General features: G+C 44.9%; 1 protein-coding gene across 1 annotated transcript in view; it reads right to left on the bottom strand.

The window, feature by feature from the left end:
* CLASP1 (cytoplasmic linker associated protein 1) overlaps positions 1–20,392 on the bottom strand; it is a 262,760-nt gene that overhangs the window by 25,250 nt on the left and 217,118 nt on the right. Inside the window, exons 34-37 of the mRNA XM_078070663.1 lie at positions 11,632–11,782; positions 7,085–7,331; positions 4,407–4,597; positions 2,490–2,618 (exon numbers count right to left, since the gene is read on the bottom strand). Of these exons, the coding sequence (XP_077926789.1) occupies positions 2,490–2,618; positions 4,407–4,597; positions 7,085–7,331; positions 11,632–11,782 (718 nt within the window). The remainder of the gene's footprint in view (positions 1–2,489; positions 2,619–4,406; positions 4,598–7,084; positions 7,332–11,631; positions 11,783–20,392) is intronic.

The raw sequence follows: 20,392 nt of genomic DNA, 5'->3' as shown, positions 1-20,392 counted from the left end.
AGGCACTTCTTTATGTGGAACACAGTGTTTTCCCCACCTGCTTTATCAGGCAATCAGTGACAGCAGCATGCAGACCCTGGGTTACTCGAATTCCATGTCAACTGAATGCTGGTAAGTTTACTTTAAGCAACAGATACTTTCTGCTTCTGTCCCTTAGGCAATTGAAAGGCCGTTACACCTAAGAACTTTCTCTCCTCAATTTCTCATTTTGCTAATAGTAAACAGATTATTTAATTCTGCTCACTTGTACTTCCTAGGGTCTACTGTCAAAGTTTCAAAGTTTAAGATCAGGATGCCGACTTTAAACACAGACATCTTCCAAGGGGACAGTAAGTGCCACATACTCTGGATGGCTTAGTTTCACCTTGATGCCACATTCTAAGTATGTCCTCTCCTGAGGAAACAACTGATATCAGATATTTGCAAAAAAAATACCACTTTTAGGGGCGCCTGGGTGGCTCAGTTGTTAAGCATCTACCTTCGGCTCAGGTCATGATCCCAGGGTCCTGGGATCGAGCCCCGCATCGGGCTCCCTGCTCCGAGGGAGGCCTGCTTCTCCCTCTCCCACTCCCCCTGCTTGTGTTCCCTCTCTCGCTGTGTCTCTGTCAAATAAATAAATAAATAAAATCTTTAAAAAAAAATATCACTTTTACTTCTTTTTTAAAATTTATTTATAGTTTTGAGAGAGAGCACCAGTGGGAGGGGCAGAGGGAGATGGGGAGAGAATCTCAAGCCGACTCCCTGCTGAGTGTGGAGCCTGATGCGGGGCTTGATCTCACGACCCTCAGATCATGACCTGAGCCAAAACCGAGAGTCAGACGCTTAACCGACTGTGACACCCAGCCACCCCTTACTTCATTTTGTGATCATGTATTCTCATTAAGGAGAAGCTATTATGGTTAAAAAAAAAAAAAAAAAAAAGCCAGCATAGGCCAGGCCAGTTGCCCCTTAAAAGAGACACACGACCTGTTTCACATCTTGGTTCTGCCAATAACTGCCACGTATTACCTGACAAATTACGGCATTTTTTGGACCCTCTTTCCTTGCTCAGGAGTAATGGTGTTGACTGTATTAGCTCATCTGGTCCTCATATTTTTTAAATGAGTTATTGTAAATGGCGAGTGTTTTATTCAAACATGAGTGATTTTCACTATCGCACAACCAAGCCAGATTTCGGAAGCATACGGTATCCGTCTGAGACACATCTATCACTTACGAACCTGTGTTGTGCTAGGACTATCAGGTGGAGATGCCTAGACAGAGCATGAGACCCAGACCTTTGATGAGTCTGCTATCGTGGGGTGGATTTCTGGAGGTCGGACCTGTCACTGTTTGACAGCCACGTAACTGCTAAACAGAGAAAAACCATGATTTAGGGTCTGGATTCTTTTTGTAGACATGTTAAGAACTGCTCTCACTGCAATTTCCTTAATCCACGAGGATGCTCGTGAGAGTCATGTGGGAGCCGAGAGAATGACCTGAGCAAGTGGTTATGTGTCACTGGGGTCGAACCCACTCAAGTTTCTGGAGTTCTAAGTACATAGCCCTATTTTCCATAGTACCTTTTATTGGCTGCTGAGATCACTTGTACTTAGAAAGCTCCAACCATCTTCCCTGTTGGTCTCTAGATACTCAAAGGACTGGTGAGCCATGGGGGCTGGACACTTCAGGAAGCAAGTGGATGAGGATTTACTGAGTGTCCACTCAAGGCCGGTTTTAAGTGTGCGGGGCACAGAAACATGTCCTTCCGGCTCCCTGGTAGGCCTCTGAGGTGCCAGGACAGTTTCTTAGTATCTTATGTGTTCGGGAGCTAGGAGGAGAGGCATGACATGACTGTGTCCGTTCATCCAGATCTTGCAGAGAGGGGCACAAGGAGAGGGCAGGAGAGGGAGGAAGACCGACGTGGTGTAGCACCTCTGTCAACACATACTGGGCCAGGAACCCTCACTGACTTCTCATTTAATTCTCATGAGAAACTGATCATATCCACCTCTATCTTACACACAAGAACACTGAGGCTTGGAAGCTGAAAGAACCTGTCTGAAGTTGTGGAACAAGGAAGACCTGGTTCTAGCACTCGCACATCTGTGTCTCCCAAGCCAACCTTGACCTCCCAACACCAGTCTGGTGGGTGCTGAACGCCACCAGAAAATGACAGACCCCTACACCCCTTCTTTTGACCCACAGCAATGGGAACCACTGACTTGAGAAATCCCTCAGGGACAGGTCAGCGGAACAGGCCAGTTTCTGTACAGGTGGAAAGGCAATCAGGAACCTACCAAGTGGCACCAGGCCCTCAACTGCACCTGGGCTCAGCTGTCACACCAGCAGTGGGATCTTTGCCCGGTATCACGGCCCGGGGCCCAGCTCAAAGGCAGTGACTCCCTGTCTTGGGCCATACAGTGATCCACACTCCTCCTCTCCTCCCACATCCTCAATGCACCCCAGACTCGTCTGCTCAGCACTCCTAGGCCAGAGGCCTGGCTCACCTCCTTATGGGAATCTTTATGGGCTTCCAGAGTCTTCATAATGGTCAGCTCGGCGTAGTTTTTAAATCTTGCTGGCTGGTTTCTCAGAATTTCCCGTAAAACTCTCAATGCTAGTGCTCGGATGGAATGCTGGAGTAGAAGAGGAAAGGAAGATGTTAGCAAACGCTACCCAGCGCTTCAGTGAACATGCCAGCCACCAGCGTCCAGCAGGGCCAAGCACCCAGCCCTGGGCTTCCCCGGCACCTTGCTGGAACCCCAACATAGGTCCCACTGCTTATGTGGCCCAGGCTGAGGGGCCAGCTCCAGGAGGCAGGCGCTGTGCCTATGCTGACGTTCCCAGGGCCTAGCACCTAAGAGGGACCTGATGAAGGTTTCTGGAATGAGCCAAATGAGGACCAAATGATACTGAACGAGGACGATACATCTAAGTTCATTATCCAACTCCTGGGGGATTTCCAGATTTCCTGAGGCTTAGATATGCAAATTACCCTTTTGTAAAATGTACAAAAGAACGGGTAAAAAGCATGTAACCATTTCATCAACACGACCTGTAAGATTGTGGACTAAGACAGCCGCAGACCTGTCGTTACTCCCGACCTTCTGTGTGATGAGATCACAGGGGAAGGGAACGTGTACACGCCTCGAGCTGTCTGAGGCCCGAGTCTCACCATTTGGAGGAAAGCCATTTCAAACAGACTCCTAATCTCAATAAAAGAAAATGGGGTTTACACCAAACAGAGCCAAAAAGTACATCCTGATTCTTCGTCGCTCATCTGTACAGTTCACACACTAACACACCATCCACCTGCCCTCTACGTGACATCACTTTATCTACCAACGAAGGCCGACCAAGCAGACGGGCTTCAGCAGCCAATACTCTGTGTAAGGAAGTTAATACAGCCCTTTCATCACTGTCCTTCTATCTGTACACCAAACCATTAACCCGAAGCATGAAAGAAATCAGTCACCGTGACACTCCCCAGCCCCACGCGCACCCGTCTTCCAACAAAGTCACCATCAACGTGACCCTGAGTGTGACCTATACCATGGGCTGTGTTGAGCTTCCTCCAAATCCACCCGGTCCTGCCCTTGAACTCTTCACCACACCTACTTCGTTGCTGTTTCTGCCAGCCTACACAAAGCCCAGTACAGAGATGGACTTTTACTTCTAGAGTGTAATTCAGACAATTCCCAACATTTACTGCTGTCTCCACATAAGGGACCAGCACACAGATGGGTGAAGGCAGGGCTCTGACTAGGCTGCTCCCTCCTGTCAGAGTCATCTACGTGGATGGATAATGAACATGGGTGGGTTACAGACCAGGCATGGTACAAATGCCTTGTGGGCCACATTTAAATGTCACAGGGCAAAGAGGGTTTTTCATTTTAAAAATAATAAAGAAGATAATAGAAAATAATCCACACTTCTAGAACTTGTTGCTTGACCAATGAAGACCACTCGAACTGCTCACATATGCAGGGCTGAACCTACACAGAATTTCATGGAAGGCAGCATCTAGTAGGGTCTTTTAAAAAATGAACTTGCCTCTTTCTCAATTACACATGAAACATAAAACTCACACAGAAAAGAGCTCATTGTAAAAAAACATTCCATGCTAACAAAGTCGTAGGAAATTTTGTGTTAGACAAGGTAACCTGAAGCAGGAACAAGTTTCCCTCAGGTCCTACAAACCCGATTACAAAAAAAACTTGCATATAATAAGCTAGGAATGGGGCCTGTCTCTGACCAAAACATGACCTCACTAACTGCTGCTCAGAAAATATCTGAAAAATGTTTTGATGTAAATAGCAGGCACAATACAGAAAGTAAAGCTGAAGCCAAACTCAAGGAGAACAGGACTCAATAACCCGTCCCCCAGGAAGGGGGGAAACATAAGGACGAGGAAAGTGCCTCACATCTTTGTCCCCGAGCGTCTCCAGCAGCAGGAGCAGAATGGTCTTGAAGTGTTCCTCCCAGACGCCCAGGCTGTCTTCCCGGGTGATCTTGAGCAGCTCCAGCAGGGCACCTTTCCGTTCCTCCACCCGCTCGTTGTGGTTGGACAGCTCTTTCAGAAGGTCAGCCACCAAGTCAGAATGGTCAATGGGTACTGGGGAGACACCGAAACAAGTCACATCACAAGGGAAGCCCTGGCTGGGGACGCGCCCCCGGGGATGCTCAGGCTCCCCTCCACTGGCTCCCCGCTCTTCCAGAGGCAGCTTCTCCTCCATCCCTGCTGCCATGCCCTCCACCCGGCTTTGAACCACTTCACTCTCTACACCCTCAGCAGGCCACCACCCCAGCTGTGAAAACAGAGATGTGAGAACAGGCGTCAATGTCTTTAACCCTTCCTTACCATCTTTTGCCCCCTCCCATTTCAGACAAACAGGAGGAACCATCTAACAGTCCCTCCTCTATGGTCTTCTTTCGCCAAGTCTATCCCCAGCGCAGCAGTCTGAAGTCAGGCTGCCACCGGACAGCCCCCTCCCGCCATCATACCCACCAAAGCACGCACATTTTCCTCAGGGCCCTCCTCACCGTCACATCTGATCCTCTAACATCCCTTCCCTGCCCCAATATCCAGAGCTTAGTAACCAGCACAGCAAACAAATACTAATCAAGATGTTTAGACTACTCTTGGACTATTTACAGACTAAACTTGCCAAGATCACTTAGCAAAATTACTTGCAGGGACTTCAACCATGGAAGACATCCTTTCTCTTCCCATGTTCTTTCAAGAGACCTCAACTCTGAACATGCCCTTTCAATACAAAGGATGAAAAGGCAAAGACAAATCATTAGAAACTACTTAAATTTGTATTTGCGTACTTTTTTTTTCTTTAGCATCTAAGATAGGGGAACACACACAGGAAGTTTGAAATGTTAAAGAACTTGATCTTTCCCCCCTGCATTCCCACCTTTCTCTTTGAGCCTTTTTTTTTTCCTTTAAGCCTTTTAGTATGCAGATTGTGGACAGATAACAACCAACACCCAGCCCAATCTCTATTCTATCTTAAATGAGAGCTACAAATGGGTTAACTTAAATGATGTATCAATTCTATGAGCAATGAAAGGAAACAGCTCCCTACTCCACGAAAGGGCAATTCATAATAACCATCATACCCCTAGCCCATGGCCCCGGAAACACACTGGGATCCCTTGGGAATTTAAGGAGCTGCTACCCACTGGCAATCAGCAAGTAAGAGCCAGGGGATGTGCCTTGAGACAACTGAAGGACTTCACTGCTGTCTTAGGATCCCATCACTGTCTGAGCCACTGAGAGAGCACAGTTTTCCTTCTTCTTTTTTTAAAAGTAGGCTCCACATCTAACGTGGGGCTTGAACTCACGACCCTGAGATTGAGTCGCACACTCTGCCGACTGAGCCAGGGAGCCAGCCAGGCGCCCCCCAGTCTTCCTTCTTTTGTATCCCCACTGAAACCAGCATCTGCTCTAGTGTGGCACCCCCCTCTTTCCAGGCCCACTGTGATAAGTCTGTTTCCCCTGACAGGCCTTGAGTTCTCTGAGGCCAGGGACTGTGCCTCATTTGCCTCCTTGTCCCCAGCAAGCTACACATTTCATTACACACAGTGAATGCTGTTTAGAGTTCTAATTTAGGGTTCTGATTTAATTCTCTATTCAAAATTAAAACACAAAGGTTTGGAAACAAAAAGAATATATAATTTTTTAAAAATGACTATTAAGTGAACATGACAATCAGGTGAAAAGGAAATAATTAAGTTCCTGATGAAAATACCATCACACCAATGCATACTTGACTCACTTATTACTCAATAATGGATAATGGGTCTTAACACAAGTGTCAGAAAACAAAACAAGACAGCAGACTAGTTCTGTTCCATGCCAAGTATATTTTGGGACAAGTAATTTAATCTTTCCGGACCCTTAGATTCTTAATCTGTGAAATAGGAATAATCCCCTCTATCTCATTAGATATACAGGTAAAACACTGAGTTCAGCAGCAAGCCCATGGTAACACAGGAGCTCAGTATGTGCCAGATTCCCTCTCTCCAAACCACAGGACAGAAGTCAACCTAAGGCAGCTCCAGGAAGAGCTGGTTAAAACGCCGGTGACAGAAGGGAGCCTCTCAGTGGCTGCTACAGGATCGTACTCCCACAGCTCAGGGCTGGGAGAGGGCACAGCAGGGGCCTCTGCGCCCCAACAGCAGGAGCTAACTGCTACTCCCCTCGTGCTTCTGACCTGCACTCAGGCCCCAGCTCCTCGGGGAAGCCTTCCCTCATGGGCACAGCTGACCTGCCTTCACCGCACGGTGTCACAGCTCCGAGTTCCGGAGAGCTGTGTGACTCCGACCTCATGCCTGTCTCCGGGAGGAGGCTGTAAGCTCCCGGGGGGCAGGCACTGTGCATACTTTCGCTCACGGTTGTGCCTTCCATGCCTAAGCACAAGGCAGGAGCTCAGTGAGCAGCCGCTGAGTAAGCGGCTAACCAGAGCAGACCCAGTACATCCATTTAGGTTTGCCCTGTCGGCCCAGAGCTGCTCTGACAAGAGGAGAAAGCCCCACAGAAAGCACTTTTGGATGGGGGGGGGGGCACGGAATCAAGCAAAGAAAGACGAACCATCTCGAAGCTGCTCCATGTCATCATCAAACACGGCCTCCTTCAGGGCTGTCTTGTCATAGGTGTTGATGGTGTCGGAGTAGGGGTACGGATTGTAGTCTCGCACCCGCGGCCCTGGGAAGGCGCGTGGAGGCTGGGTGTTGAGGAGGGACGTCTTGTTATCCAGAGCTGTTCTGCCTCCTTCCACCACATCGCTGCCTCCCCGGCCCTCGGTGGCAGGCGGGGCAACTCCACCATCGCGGGACACCTGCAGCACAGCACACGGGCAGTTCCTGCTTAGGACTTCAAACACGCTCTTCCTTTACCTCTTCAGAAGTATCAGGAGAGCCACACTTTGCACTTGAAATCTGGCCACCGACGGAAGGACAGTTACTAGGATTTCTATCTGCAAACATCTAATTCATAAACTACCTTACCGGGAACCGAATATGCTTACGTTTTCACCCCTTCATTCATTCATGTACATGTAAAGGCTGTTTTACTTTGTACTTGGTGATGACTTTTACTCAAACATTTCTCCAGGAATCTCGTGTGCCGGCACTGCCGCCCATCATTTCTTCATGAACAGCAGGATTTTCTCAGTGAGGCCTTGACACACCACCAATGTGAGACGCTCCCCCGAAGACCACCACAAGATCTAAAGCAGCCCAACCATCCAGGATATCCTTGTATATACTCCCCCAAAGCCAAACAATGCTTACTAATCTCTAGCAACGGAGAACTCTGTATCCGAGAGGCCGATCACCCCCTGGACACCTGTGACTCTCAGCTGGGCTTTATGCTGGGTCAAAGAATAGGCTTTGTTGCTATTTTCTGAAACTTTTTCTTCCTAATAGAATTCTTTTTTTTTTTAATTTTTTTTTCATTTTTTAAAGATTTTATTTATTTGACAGAGAGAGACACAGCAAGAGAGGGAACACAAGCGGGGGAGCGAGAGAAGGAGAAGCAGGCTTCCCGCCAAGCAGGGAGCCCGAGGCGGGGCTCGATCCCAGGACCCTGGGATCATGACCTGAGCCGAAGGCAGACGCTTAATGACTGAGCCACCCAGGCTCCTCATTCCTAATATAATTCTGAGACTTGTCCTTAACAAATTAAACCCTTGGTGTCCTTTAGCCCTTGTGTCATGTTCCTGACTCCCCCCTCACTCCCAAGGGGTCCCTTCTCCTGAGGAGCACTGCCCAGCCTGTCTGGCTCCCTTTGCAGGGCGGCAGCATAACCAAGCTAGTGCGGGCCAGCTGCCGGGAACAGAGCAAACCCTCACTTCCCTCGCCCCCACCATCTGACTGTGTAACCATGGCAGAGCCATCTCCAGGCCGCCAGACCACACTGGGGGACTGCTGGGGCACGTGTCTCACTTGTGCTGCTCACAAGATACATCTCCTTCACTTGGTGCTTACGCATTTTTTTAAATTGTGGCCAAAAAAAAAAAAAAAGCCAGTTTAAAATTGTGGCAAAATATACATAGATCTTAATCATTTAATTCATAGGTGTACAATGCAGTGACATTAAAGACAGTCGAGATGCTGTATAACCATGACCACTACATTATACGTTGGGCAAACCTTTTCATCTTCCCCAACCAAAATTCTGTACCCAGTAAATAATAACTCCCCACCCCTCCTGGCTCTGGTCACCCCTATTCTACTTTCTGTCTCTGAATTATTTCACTTGGTCTAAGCAAGGTCCATTCATGTTGTAACATGCGTCAATATTACATTCCTTTTTATGGCTGAATAATAACTCCACTGGATGCATATATCACATTCTGTTTATCCATTTATCTGCTGGACACTTGACTGCTTCTCTACAGTTTGGTTACCCTGAAGGATGCTATCACGGACACTGGGGTACAACTATCTGTCCCAGTCCCTTCTTCTAATGCTTTTGGACACATACCTAGTGGAACTGCTGGGATGCATCTGGTTTTTAACACCACCAAAAAATATTTTCTGCTAACTGTTAAGATGTTAAAAGGATATATAATCCATGGGTAGACCTGAACAAAATAAGACTTGGGGCTTTTCTCGCGGTAGGAAGATGATTCATGGACGATTTAATTTTTTTCTCCTTGTAACTCTCTTCTCAAAGTAAAACACATACTATTATAATGAAAGAACTTAGGAGAAAGGGTTTTAAAAACCTCAGACATTTTAAAAATAAAGCTAACCCATCCTAATTCTAATCACTTTTAACAAAAACCAAAACAAAAGATCTTCCTTTTTAAACTGTGTATTATCCCCATCCTTCTCTTCCCGCAGATTGCGTGGAGTGGGAATCAGAGTATACACACCCACATATTTTGCTTTCCTCGCAGTGTAATAATGTCCCATGCAAACACTGTTTGTAACCACAATGTTTACTCACACCACTATTTCCATTTGTGTTCTAATAAGATTTACTCAACTATTCCCCTTCTACTTTTTTTTTTAATGTTTCTGGGTTTTGTTATAGATAATGCTGAGATAAAATATACTGTAAATAATTAACTTTCTTTCCTTTTGCTGAGTTTGTTATTTAGCGTAGATTGTCAAAAGTTATATTACGGATAAAGGATATGAAACTTAAAATCACTTAGGCTGAGGGGCACCTGGGTGGGTCCGTCAGTTAAGTGTCTGACTCTTGGTTTTGGCTCAGGTCATGATCTCAGGGTCGTGAGATCAAGCCCCATGTTGGGCTCTGAGCTGATCGTGGAGCATGCTTAAGATTCTCTCTCTCCTTCTGCCCCTTCACCCCCTACCCACCCACCCCCACCACTCACTCTATCTCTCTTAAAAAAAAAAAAAATCACTTATGCTAAATATAATTTACTAAGCTCCAAAGCAACTGTGTCAAGTTCCCATGCCATCAATATTCTACTAATTCTTTATATCCTTTCTAGCATTAAATATTTTAATTTCTACTCGAAACAAAGTGGAACAATTCAGAAGTAAAGTGGAGCCTCAAAGGTATGTTTACTGTATTTCTGTAATCACTCATAAGGATGGACTTTTTCCCACATGTTGAATGTTTTCATCTCTGCTTTTGGGAACCATCTTCCCAGTGGATCTGACATTCATCCTTACGGATGTCTGTCTTATTAGACTGAGTCACTTATCAAGCCAAAGAGACATACCAGTTCCCAAATCTTTCACACTTAATGCATTTTTATATCCACTGTGGTCTTTGCTAACACTCTGATCATCAAGCAGCTAAGATGTTGAATTCTGAGCCTGCTCAATAATTCAATTTCCACTTGGTCATATTTAATGCAGCTAGAAAAAAAAAAAATCCAATGGAGCCCTTTCACTCCACATCTGACTGATCCCTCTCCTTGGCTAAAAGGTCCTTCCCAGAAGTTTTCCTTAAGTTCTCTGACACCACACTATCCTGGTCTCCCACACAATAACCTGTAGCTTTTCTTTCAACTCCTTTTCTTCTGTCTTTCCCTTAGTGTTGATGATCCTTTGGATTTTGTCCTTACCCTTTATTACTTGGTTGATTTCACTCACTTTTTAGTTATCATCAAGCCAACTAGTCAATGCCTCTCAAATCTCTATCCCCAGCCTGAACGGCCAGCCTAAACTCCAGACTGGTACCTGCAAAGGCCTACGGGATACATATATTCAGATATTCCACAGGCCCCTCAAGTCACATATATTCAAAACCGAATTCATTATGTTCCAAAGGGGATGACATACATTTTTTCTCTCCTTCTAAGACATTATCTCACTAAACTGCCCCAGCACTTAAGAGTCCTAGGCAGAGACTTCTGACTCTAGTATTTCAGCTCATGCCCTCCCAACCCTACTTCCTCCAGAGGCATTCTTTGTGACAGCAATCTTTTATGTGTGACCATGCCGCTTCCCTGGTTAAAAAATCCTTCAAAGACTCTCCATTGACGCCAGAGTAAAGTTAAGACACTGGTGGAAAAGTCCCCTGGGTGTGAGTGCCCTTCCTGAGCCAACTCTGCAGCCTCTTCCCCAAACCTCACCACCAACATGATATGCCCACTCTCTCCACATCAGCCACCCGCAAAGGGAAATCATGCCGTGCCCACTGCCATCTCCCTGCTTTCTCACAGGGCCTCCCTCCTATTTGTCCAAACTCCCTTTGACCCTTTGCTTCATGCACCTCCAAGGCTGCAAACATCTCTCCCGCTGACCCTTCCTGAGCACAAAGACTGGCCCAGCATGTCTCTTCAGTACTGAGCCCTGACCAATCCCCGCCACACCACTGATTTCCCACTCATCTGCCTCCCTCTGCATGAGACTAGAGCTTCCAGAAAGCCACGTTGGTGTCCGATTCAGGCCTACTATTTTTATCACGTCACAGGAACAAAAATATGTCCGGGATAAACAAAAGCAAACAGGGGAGAAAAAGGTAGTTTACATTTTTCACAGACAGCTGAGAGTTACTCAAAATTTTATAAAGTTACCTTGGGCCTCTTAAAATAATATTATTCTAACTGCAAGATAGAAATAATGATGAAGTTCAGTATTCACGGTGGTCAATCTTCAGAATTATCACTTAACTGAAATATCGTTCTCTGCTAGCCTGGGGATACTTACAATATCACAGTCCTTCTTGCCATCCCGTTTAATTGGCTCATTCAGATCCTCTTGGCTTCGAAAACTAAACTTTTCAATGGCTTCTGTAACTCCACGCAGAGAACTATAAATTTCTTCAGAGTTCAGGTTCTCTGTATCATACTCCAGCATGCTAAAGATCAAAAATAGTGTGTTTCTTAAATTGAAGCATATGAATGTATTTGAGCTATGGGCATAAATTACTTCCAACGGTTTATGGAGTAAGGTGTGATTATAGTTTTATATCTTTAGGTGACTTGGAATGAAAAGGAGACACTTGTTAGAGCACCACCACTGGACAATTATCCGTGTTGTCAAACCAGGCCCCAAACACACTACATCGGCACTCGGTAAGAACCAGTGGGGAACAGCAATAACCACGAGAATGCAAGAACTCAAAGGGTGACAACTGGTGACAATGCACGAGGTAATGAAAGTGGAAAAATAACTTTCATATCTTGAAGATGGAAACGAGGAGTCTGGTTGTTACTGGTCTCAAATGTACAAACAGATTAAGAGAGACAGGCGTTTCAAATTAAAGCTAGTATTATAAGCAAGTTTCGGAGGAGCAAAGCAAATGACCTCACAAGACAGGGTTATGCTTACCAGTATTAGAAACTTGTGAAATAAAACCCTACATTCAAAAATGATTCCAAGTCAGATCCACCCTACCGAAAGGCTCAGGACCGTCTCTCGTGCCATCTAACCCCGGCGCTTGCTGTGAATACCAACTCTTCCAAGATGCTTATGTTTATGTGTTTTATAATAAAAACAGACCTACAGAGGAGTCACATTCCTAGATGGATGTCTAAAAGTATTTCAAAAAGCAAGAAATTATTTGTCCCTTACAGAAAAGTGATGTCAACTATTGTTCCTTTAGCTGGCCGTGCAGAGCAAAACATGAAACAGAGCAAAAGTCCCACAGAGCCAGCCTTCGGGTATAATGCAGTGTGTCAACAAGCAGCCTTTAGAGGTCTGAAAAGTGCACTGAAACGTGGTCCTAAGAACAAAACCCACCACGGTCCCTCACTAAGAATATCACAGACAAGCACAGGATAAAGCACAGCATAAAGAAAGCTCAAGACAAGAAGCGACAGTCGACCAAGGGCAAGTAAAAAAAAACCCGTGTTAGTTTAAGCGTCACCTGTTTCAAGAAAATGTCAAGAGAAGATCAGATGAGTCAGTCTAATTGACCTTACAGGAAGTCTTGAGCTATCCTGAGGGGGACATCGAAGAGTCCTTGGCTGTACACAAGTAATCACTCAACACTATTAAAGACTAAAGAGAAGCACTCTTTCCATTTCCAAGAGCAGGAACTGAACCTAGACACTTGCAGGCAGGAGCCTTTCCCATGGGCAACACAACCAATCCTGTACGTTCTCACAATGAGGTTAAGTTTCCTGTAACTTAAAAACAAGTAGTATTTACTAAGCCCGCTCCCCACCTTTTCTTCTCTTTTTTTAAAGAGAATGGGCAGATGAGCAAGACAAGATCTGCACAGTTCTCACTTGGGAGTAGCCAGACCTCTACCGGCTCGAGGCTGTAATGATCCAAGTGCTTTCCAAGGCTGGACAGGTTCTGCTGGGGCACAGCAGCTGATCTCACCCTGCAGAGATAGGAGCTATTTACCTAAAATTGCAACACTCGCCCAGATAGAACCCATTCTTCTTTTCTGATGAATGAAAGAAAATCCACGCTCCAACTGTACTTGGAGAGCTCACAAAACTACACGCCAACTCAAAGACTGGCTCTGGCATCAAACACAAAAGAAATGTGAACGAACACGTTTACAGCTAAAATTCCAAAGTATATACTGACAGGAGGTGGACTAAAACACTTGAACAGAATTCAAGATTTCAACCCCTGCTAAGTTCATAAGGTTATCTGTCCATGAGGCAACATCCCTTTAACGTGAAGAAAGCATGATTGAGGAGCACAGGGGCTCCCAGCCCCTCCTTTCTAGAACACCACAATACCAGCTTATGTGGGAACAAAGGCATTTATACATCTGGCCAGTACACTATTTTTTATATATAAAAGCTGAGTATGACTCAAACAAAAAAATACGCATACGAGATGTAAAAAAGATGCCTTAAAATACTTTCAATCACGACAACCAAAATAATAGCATAGCCCATGCAAAAGGAAAAAAAAAAAAACAATGGAAAGAATGACAGATGGACAAGAGGAAGTCTGGCGGAACGTTCAGCTTTTTAAGGGATGTCACAATATTATTTTCCATATGTCGCTTCAGATAATGTTAGCTTTCACATAATTTCATCTCACTATGCATACCCTGAGTGGTCTTAAAATACTTCAGTTCACAGAACTTTAGCATTACAGTAGCCTCTTTTCAAAATAATAAAAGGATCCTGCCAGTTAATGTTCCTCCTTCTTACTTTCAATTAATAATTAGGAGTACACATGCACGACCAAGTACAATCTGTGGTGACGCTTTTTTTGGACTCACTAGCTTGAGGTCTGAAGTATCTCCTTGGTACGAAGCTAAAAGTGTGAGCTCCAGGTGAGAGACAGTATCGTTTTTTCTAACAGGAAACAGGTAATGAACACTACGTTCTTTGCTAGTTCATGTTTTGGCATCTGTTTTTTTTCCAAATCAATGCCTATGAACCCTCATTTTGTAGGGGGGAAGAAAGGAAATCCCCAAAGCAGTCCCTGGTGAATCACAGATACCGTGGTCCCAGCCAGCAGACCATAAGGGAGCACAGCAAGAGGGAGGGCTTTTCTTATCAGAAGAGACTTGCTTAGGGACACCCCGGTCTGTCACCTGCCCCCATACTCTGTCTTGTTTTAGCTCAAGGACATAATCCTTGAGGTTAAAGGCCAGCTCCTGGTCTTCTGTAAACACTGTGTTTAGACCCCAGAAAGGTTTCCTTAGAATTCTTTAGATTACCAACAGTTGCTCAATCGGTCAATAGTCACCGACCCAAGGTCAGGCCATGTCATCCAATGCGGAGGCAGAATAGAGCTCTGGACTCACCCTGTTGTAAAGGATATATATTGTGGATGGGGAGGTGCATGAGGTCAGGTCTCCAAGAATGGGGACACTAGAGACAGGAAGTTTGCTTTCTGAGATTTTCCTCTTTGTCATTTTGCAGGGAAAAGATACGAGGAATGGAATTAGGATATAATCATTCCTTGTTATGCAATCAATACGGTTTTGGCAGAAAGCAAAGAGACAAAGATTTCCTCTTATTTGTAGGTAACTGATGGGTTTTTCTAAACATAGAAGTCTCGTGTCAATGCTCTCTCCCTCTGATGGTCAACAGAAGTTATGGGTACTTATTAGCATGAGCTGTGCTACTGTGCATGCGTGAAAGATGATTCTGGAAACGAGGTGCCCAATGGAAGGGGGTCTTGATGGCTGGATGGGAAAGTGGCTGGGCAGGGGGGAAGCTCAGTGCCCATTAGGGCACACGGGTCAGTGTACGGGAACACAGTCAATGAGTGGACTTCTACTTTGAGGCATGGCTAACCTTTAAAAAAAAAAAGTTTAAGTACGGTGACATGCTTTATTAACACTGACGACAGCAGCTGTCACCTTGTTGCTGTGTCCTTGCCCTAACCTTGTGTATCTAGAAACGGTCATTACAGGGTTCTCTGTACTTGAGAAGTTACTCTTAAAGCTCTTAGAGTTTCAAAGGAAAGATGTTGTTAAAACCTTTAGCTGACTTTATTAAAAATATACAGCTTCACTGAGTTGAGGATACAAAAGTAGGAACGTAAATCTGCGCAAAAGCCACCTACGAGGCATTCAGAAGTAACAGACCTTTTTCGGTTTTGTTTTCACCCTATCCTATCAGCAGGTACAAACTCATCTTACACAGCACAAAGACAGCTGGGCTGCCCCAGGCTCGTGCAATTACAGGCTTCCAGAGAAGGGGTCCTCGGATCTTTGGACCTTTATAATAACCACCTGAGAGACCCTCAAACAGTTGTCTGTAGAAATCCGTGGTCCCTACTTTGTCCCACCAATTTACCATCTGTTTTAGATCTGAAGGAAGTCCCACCCCTTCCTCTAGACTCATTAACCTCGTCACCTTCAATCAAGGGCTTGTGAGAATACCGACTGCGCTCCTGCCTAGGGGCAGGGCACGTCAAGGAGATGTACTTCTCGGGCCTTCCCTTCAGGATCTGTGTCCTCTGACTCTCACCACATGGCAGTACATTATGCAAGAAATCAGTCCACATCGCCAGCAGCGGGACTGGTCGCTACAGGTACGCTTTGGGAAAGAGCAGGTCTCACTTGCTTCTGAGCGGGCATGCCTTGTCCCCCTGAGAAGAATACGAAGGAAACCGTGCCCCTATGGCCTGCCTTGACTTCAGGGCATTGCCCCAGCACCTCTGGCGGAGCTCAGCTCTGCCAGGGCCAAAAGGCTTGCTCCACTAGGTGCTGCTGGATTTGGTCAGTTGATGAAATGGTCATCTGTCCCTGTGACACAGCAGGAGTCATACTCATGCAGGTCAACAGAGATCATGCACCTGCTCACACTTCTCACCAAGGCTCTACTCCTGCTCGTCTAAGCCAGAGGCTTTCCGAAAGCCCTGAGACGACCCTGGAAATGCAATAATATTGTGACACCTCAGACAAGGTTAACAGGTAGCTTGTTACCTGGGAGAGTAAGAACGCCTGAGAGTCTTGTGGGAGGGAGCGGTGGGAATGGAGTTGGGCTGAGAAAAGGGAGGTGGGTGCTTCGATAGGCCATCGGCACTCCAACCCCACAACCGACTGCAGTGATCAGAAGAGGAGAGTCAGAGAGAGACAAAACAAGGCAACGGGGAGGGGGGACGGGAGGGGACTGAGAGACACTATATCCTAAGTGTCTTCCAGTCTCCTCTTTCCTTGACCAAGCTCTGTCAAAGTTAACTGGAGCAAAATTTATACTTCACCATACAGAGAAAATGAACAAGGTTGGTTTTACAGTTTGGCCCTCAATAAGGCCGCTTTATTCCTTCCCCTCTTGATCATGTGTTACATTTTTAAATCATGAGATTCCAAGTGTAAGAGTGTGTGAGTGTGTGTGTGTGTGTGTGTGTGTCTGCACTGGGAAGGACATTACAAGTACTTCCATACAAATAGGCATGGATGTTCAGTTTCAGATAATGCTATCAATTGTTTACAAAGAGCCGAAGGAGGAATTTCGGGCCTTAAGTCAAATGGGACCCGAGGGACTACAGCAGGAAGACTCAGAGAACATGCCTTTCTGACCACAGAACTCTAGCAGGGGACGATGTGCTCCCTGAGCCCGGGACTCAATCGGATGGAGTTCAAGGGCTGCCACAGGCAATTTCCTTCTGAAAAAGTAACAGCACCACTAGAGGGCCAGAGCGCCAGGTCTCAAAACAACCCAATTCCCCTGCTCATATCACCTGATTCGAGAAATAACTCATCGGAGAACACAGGCATCCCTCCTCACTCTGTAAATGTCGCTCAGTGGCCGGGGTCTGCAAAGGCCCCGACGGACATTCTAACAGCTGCTGCGATTCAGGAGACCCACAGCCACTGTGAGAGGCGTGAGCCGACCTGGCAGGAAATGTGACCCCAGGCCCAGGGTGGTCCCCAGGGAGCAGCACTGCCTGAGGATGGCGATCATCAGGGCCCTAAGAGCTAGTCTCTGCCAAAGACAGCTGTGGTCTCATTTTGTAAGGTCAGGAAGTGTGGAGAGGAGAGGTCACCACGGCACACGAGGGCCCACAGACCTCTGAGTCCCACACTGAGTAGGGGTGGAGGTAACCAGAGGAACTCGGGTGACCATCTTGGCTGGAGCTCTGCTAACAGGTAGAGCATAAAGCAGATGCACCTCCACCGCTTATGGGAGGCTGGGTCTCCCAGTTAATCCCCACTTTGCTTCTATGGAAAATCTTGATCCTCTGATGCAATGGACTGTAAAATCCACCTAAAGTTACCCTTTATTGCTGGGGTTAACAGATGATCTGTTTAATGTCATTCTACTCTACAGCACGTTTGCCAACAATGTACAGCAGATGGGGGCGAGGACTGCCATCTACTTTCTGATCTCAAAGGGAACGGACATCATGTGATTTCTGAAGCCCCCTGCAACTCTTGTTTTTAACACAAATCACACTGGGTAAAATGAGCTAAAAAATATATATGTGTTGAATGATGAAAAACTCCAGGTTACAAATCTCCTCTCTAAATACCCAGTAGTATTTGTTTACTGCTGGGAATAAGGAGTAATTCTTCCCTCACACACACACAAAAAGCGATTTAATGGAATGTTTCACAAAGGTTTAACATGCTAGCTATGATTTTCTCTAAGACTACTGGGGTGATAAAAACAACTTCCTCACTAGGGTTTTTTTGTTTGTTTTGCTTTTTTTTATTATGTTATGTTAATCACCATACATTACATCATTAGTTTTTGATGTAATGTTCCATGATTCATTGTTTGTAGGGTTTTTTTTTTTTTTAAAGTATCAAATTAGATTTGCTCATCATTTTAGAATATTTCCTTATTAACACACCACGATCTTAGTGTAGAATTTTTGGACTAAAAAAATACTAGTTCGTTTTGATACAAAAAAATTAGATTGAAAACAAACAACTGGTAACTTTTCCTCTTAAGAATAAAAAATTAACATCATATGTTTAAGATGATTCGAAAGAATGGCAGCTCACAGAAAGTAAATGCTTCAAGAGCACTGCACAAAAAAACTGTTGAGATTATATGTGGTAAAACTTGTCTATCGTTTCCCCAGGAATGGGTAACCTAGTCCATTCTCCTATTTAATGCAAGAGTTCATAGCTTTTATAATCATCCTGGTGAAAGTATGTGGCCTACTTTAATATTCCCAGTGATATAATGACAGGAGGCCATTTTTCCTACTTCTGGACAGTTTTAGTTGTGAGAAAAACCACTTCTACTGAGTTTAATTAAGTTGTTGACTAAGGCCATCTGGCTAGGTATGCCCTGACTGAGGGCACATTCGTTTACAAAATAAAGAGGCCACACAATTAAATAATTCCCTAAAGCAGAATTTGTTGCCAAGAAAACATTTAGGTCACACTTGGCCTTCATCTTGAAAATGATATTAATACTGAAAATAAACCTCTTCATTTCTTCCACCGACCGGCAACCCTGACAGTAAAAATTAAGACCAGGCCAACTAAAAATGAATGGTGACTTGGAAAAGTAAAATTTTTAATAATCTGGGGATCCGTGAAGATTAATACCATGCCAATTCTTAGCTCGGATGGATTACACCAGTGGCCTCCACCAGTCTTTTACCTAGACTAGCAAGCACATAGAATAAAAATACTTGCGTTTTACCTTTTGCTTATTACCTAAGGAATGTGCCATCCTAATAATGAAAGAACTAAAAGATAAGAAGTATGAACTATGTATTATGGAAGATTTCCTAATTAATGGTGCAGAAGTACTACTTCTAGACAAAAGCAACCATTTACAGAGAATTCAAGCTTTCCACAAAATCCTGCCCCTGCCCTCCACCCCAAGAAAGAGAACTCTGATTTTACTGTTAACACTGGACCCTGTAAGTCATATACTTTAGATACAGATATTAACATGAAAAAAAAATAGTTGGTTGAGCCTCAGTCACACCTGGGGAAAGTCAGACATATTTTCATTCACTTCTGATGTCAACTATCTAATTATAACCGCCTGCTAAAATCATGACAACACAGACCAAACTTGGAGACGTGACATCATTCTTCATTCTACCTAAATATAGTACCAGGGGGATTTAGGGGGATTAGAAATAAGGCAATATAAACAGTAGCATACTATAAGTATATAAAATATTTTGTTTCACCAACAGAAAAATACAAATTTCATATGTTCCAAATATTTATATAACTTGAAGAACTAAAGAGAACTTTACTGGTAAGGATGGAAGATTTGGGGAATTTAAAAATCTAAAATAAATTTAAAGGCACTTGTATTTTTATATTTTCCTACTAAAGAGGTAACCTTTAAAGAAGATGGCAGTACTTGTATGTTCTTATTATCTTGGTGTCAACATCCCTTAAGACACAGCCCCCTGATCCTTGTGGCCAGGGATCGCAAAGATCTGGACTTCTGGTAGACAAACACAGCACGTATGACCCTCACAGGTCCGGGCACTATGAAGTCTGGCTTCTAGGGCCACTACTCTATGTGAGGCCATGAGAGACTCCAACACATGCCAGGGGGTCACCTGCAGAGACTTCCAAAGGCTCTGGGCAGATGGAGAAGTCTGAAGATCCCGAGACAAAGCATTTTTCTGATTTTAAGTCACTGTCTCAGACTCTCTAAGACCAACGTTTGCATGGTCCCAACAAAAGTCTGAAAATGCTGATCCAATTTTAGTTCTCAGGTTCTTAATACCTCTCCAGAGCAGCAGTCTGCTTCAAACGTGAGCCTGTGATGACAGCAACTATGCTTGGAACAGCTGCTTGGTGGGAAAACTACCCCAGGCTATGTGTGGACTGACTATAGGGGATTTATTTAGATGACAAATACCTTCAGGTGCTCCTAGCACTTGGAGAATAGGTGATGAATTTCTAAATGGTTTCTATGTGAAACAGTACTAAATGTAAATTTAGCTTTAAAATTTTAAGTTACTAGGGAGTGCTCAGAGCTGGAAGAATCTCTGAGAACATTCAGCACAAATTGGCCATTTCGCCATGGAAGTCAACTGCTTTGCCCAAGCTTATATAGTTAAGATTTGGGTGAGGACTAGAACCCCATGGTCTCCTGAT

This window comes from Halichoerus grypus, chromosome 4, assembly GCF_964656455.1.
Source record: "Halichoerus grypus chromosome 4, mHalGry1.hap1.1, whole genome shotgun sequence".
In the NCBI taxonomy this organism is placed as follows: domain Eukaryota; kingdom Metazoa; phylum Chordata; class Mammalia; order Carnivora; family Phocidae; genus Halichoerus; species Halichoerus grypus.
This window is presented reverse-complemented; position numbering and strand designations above follow the sequence as displayed.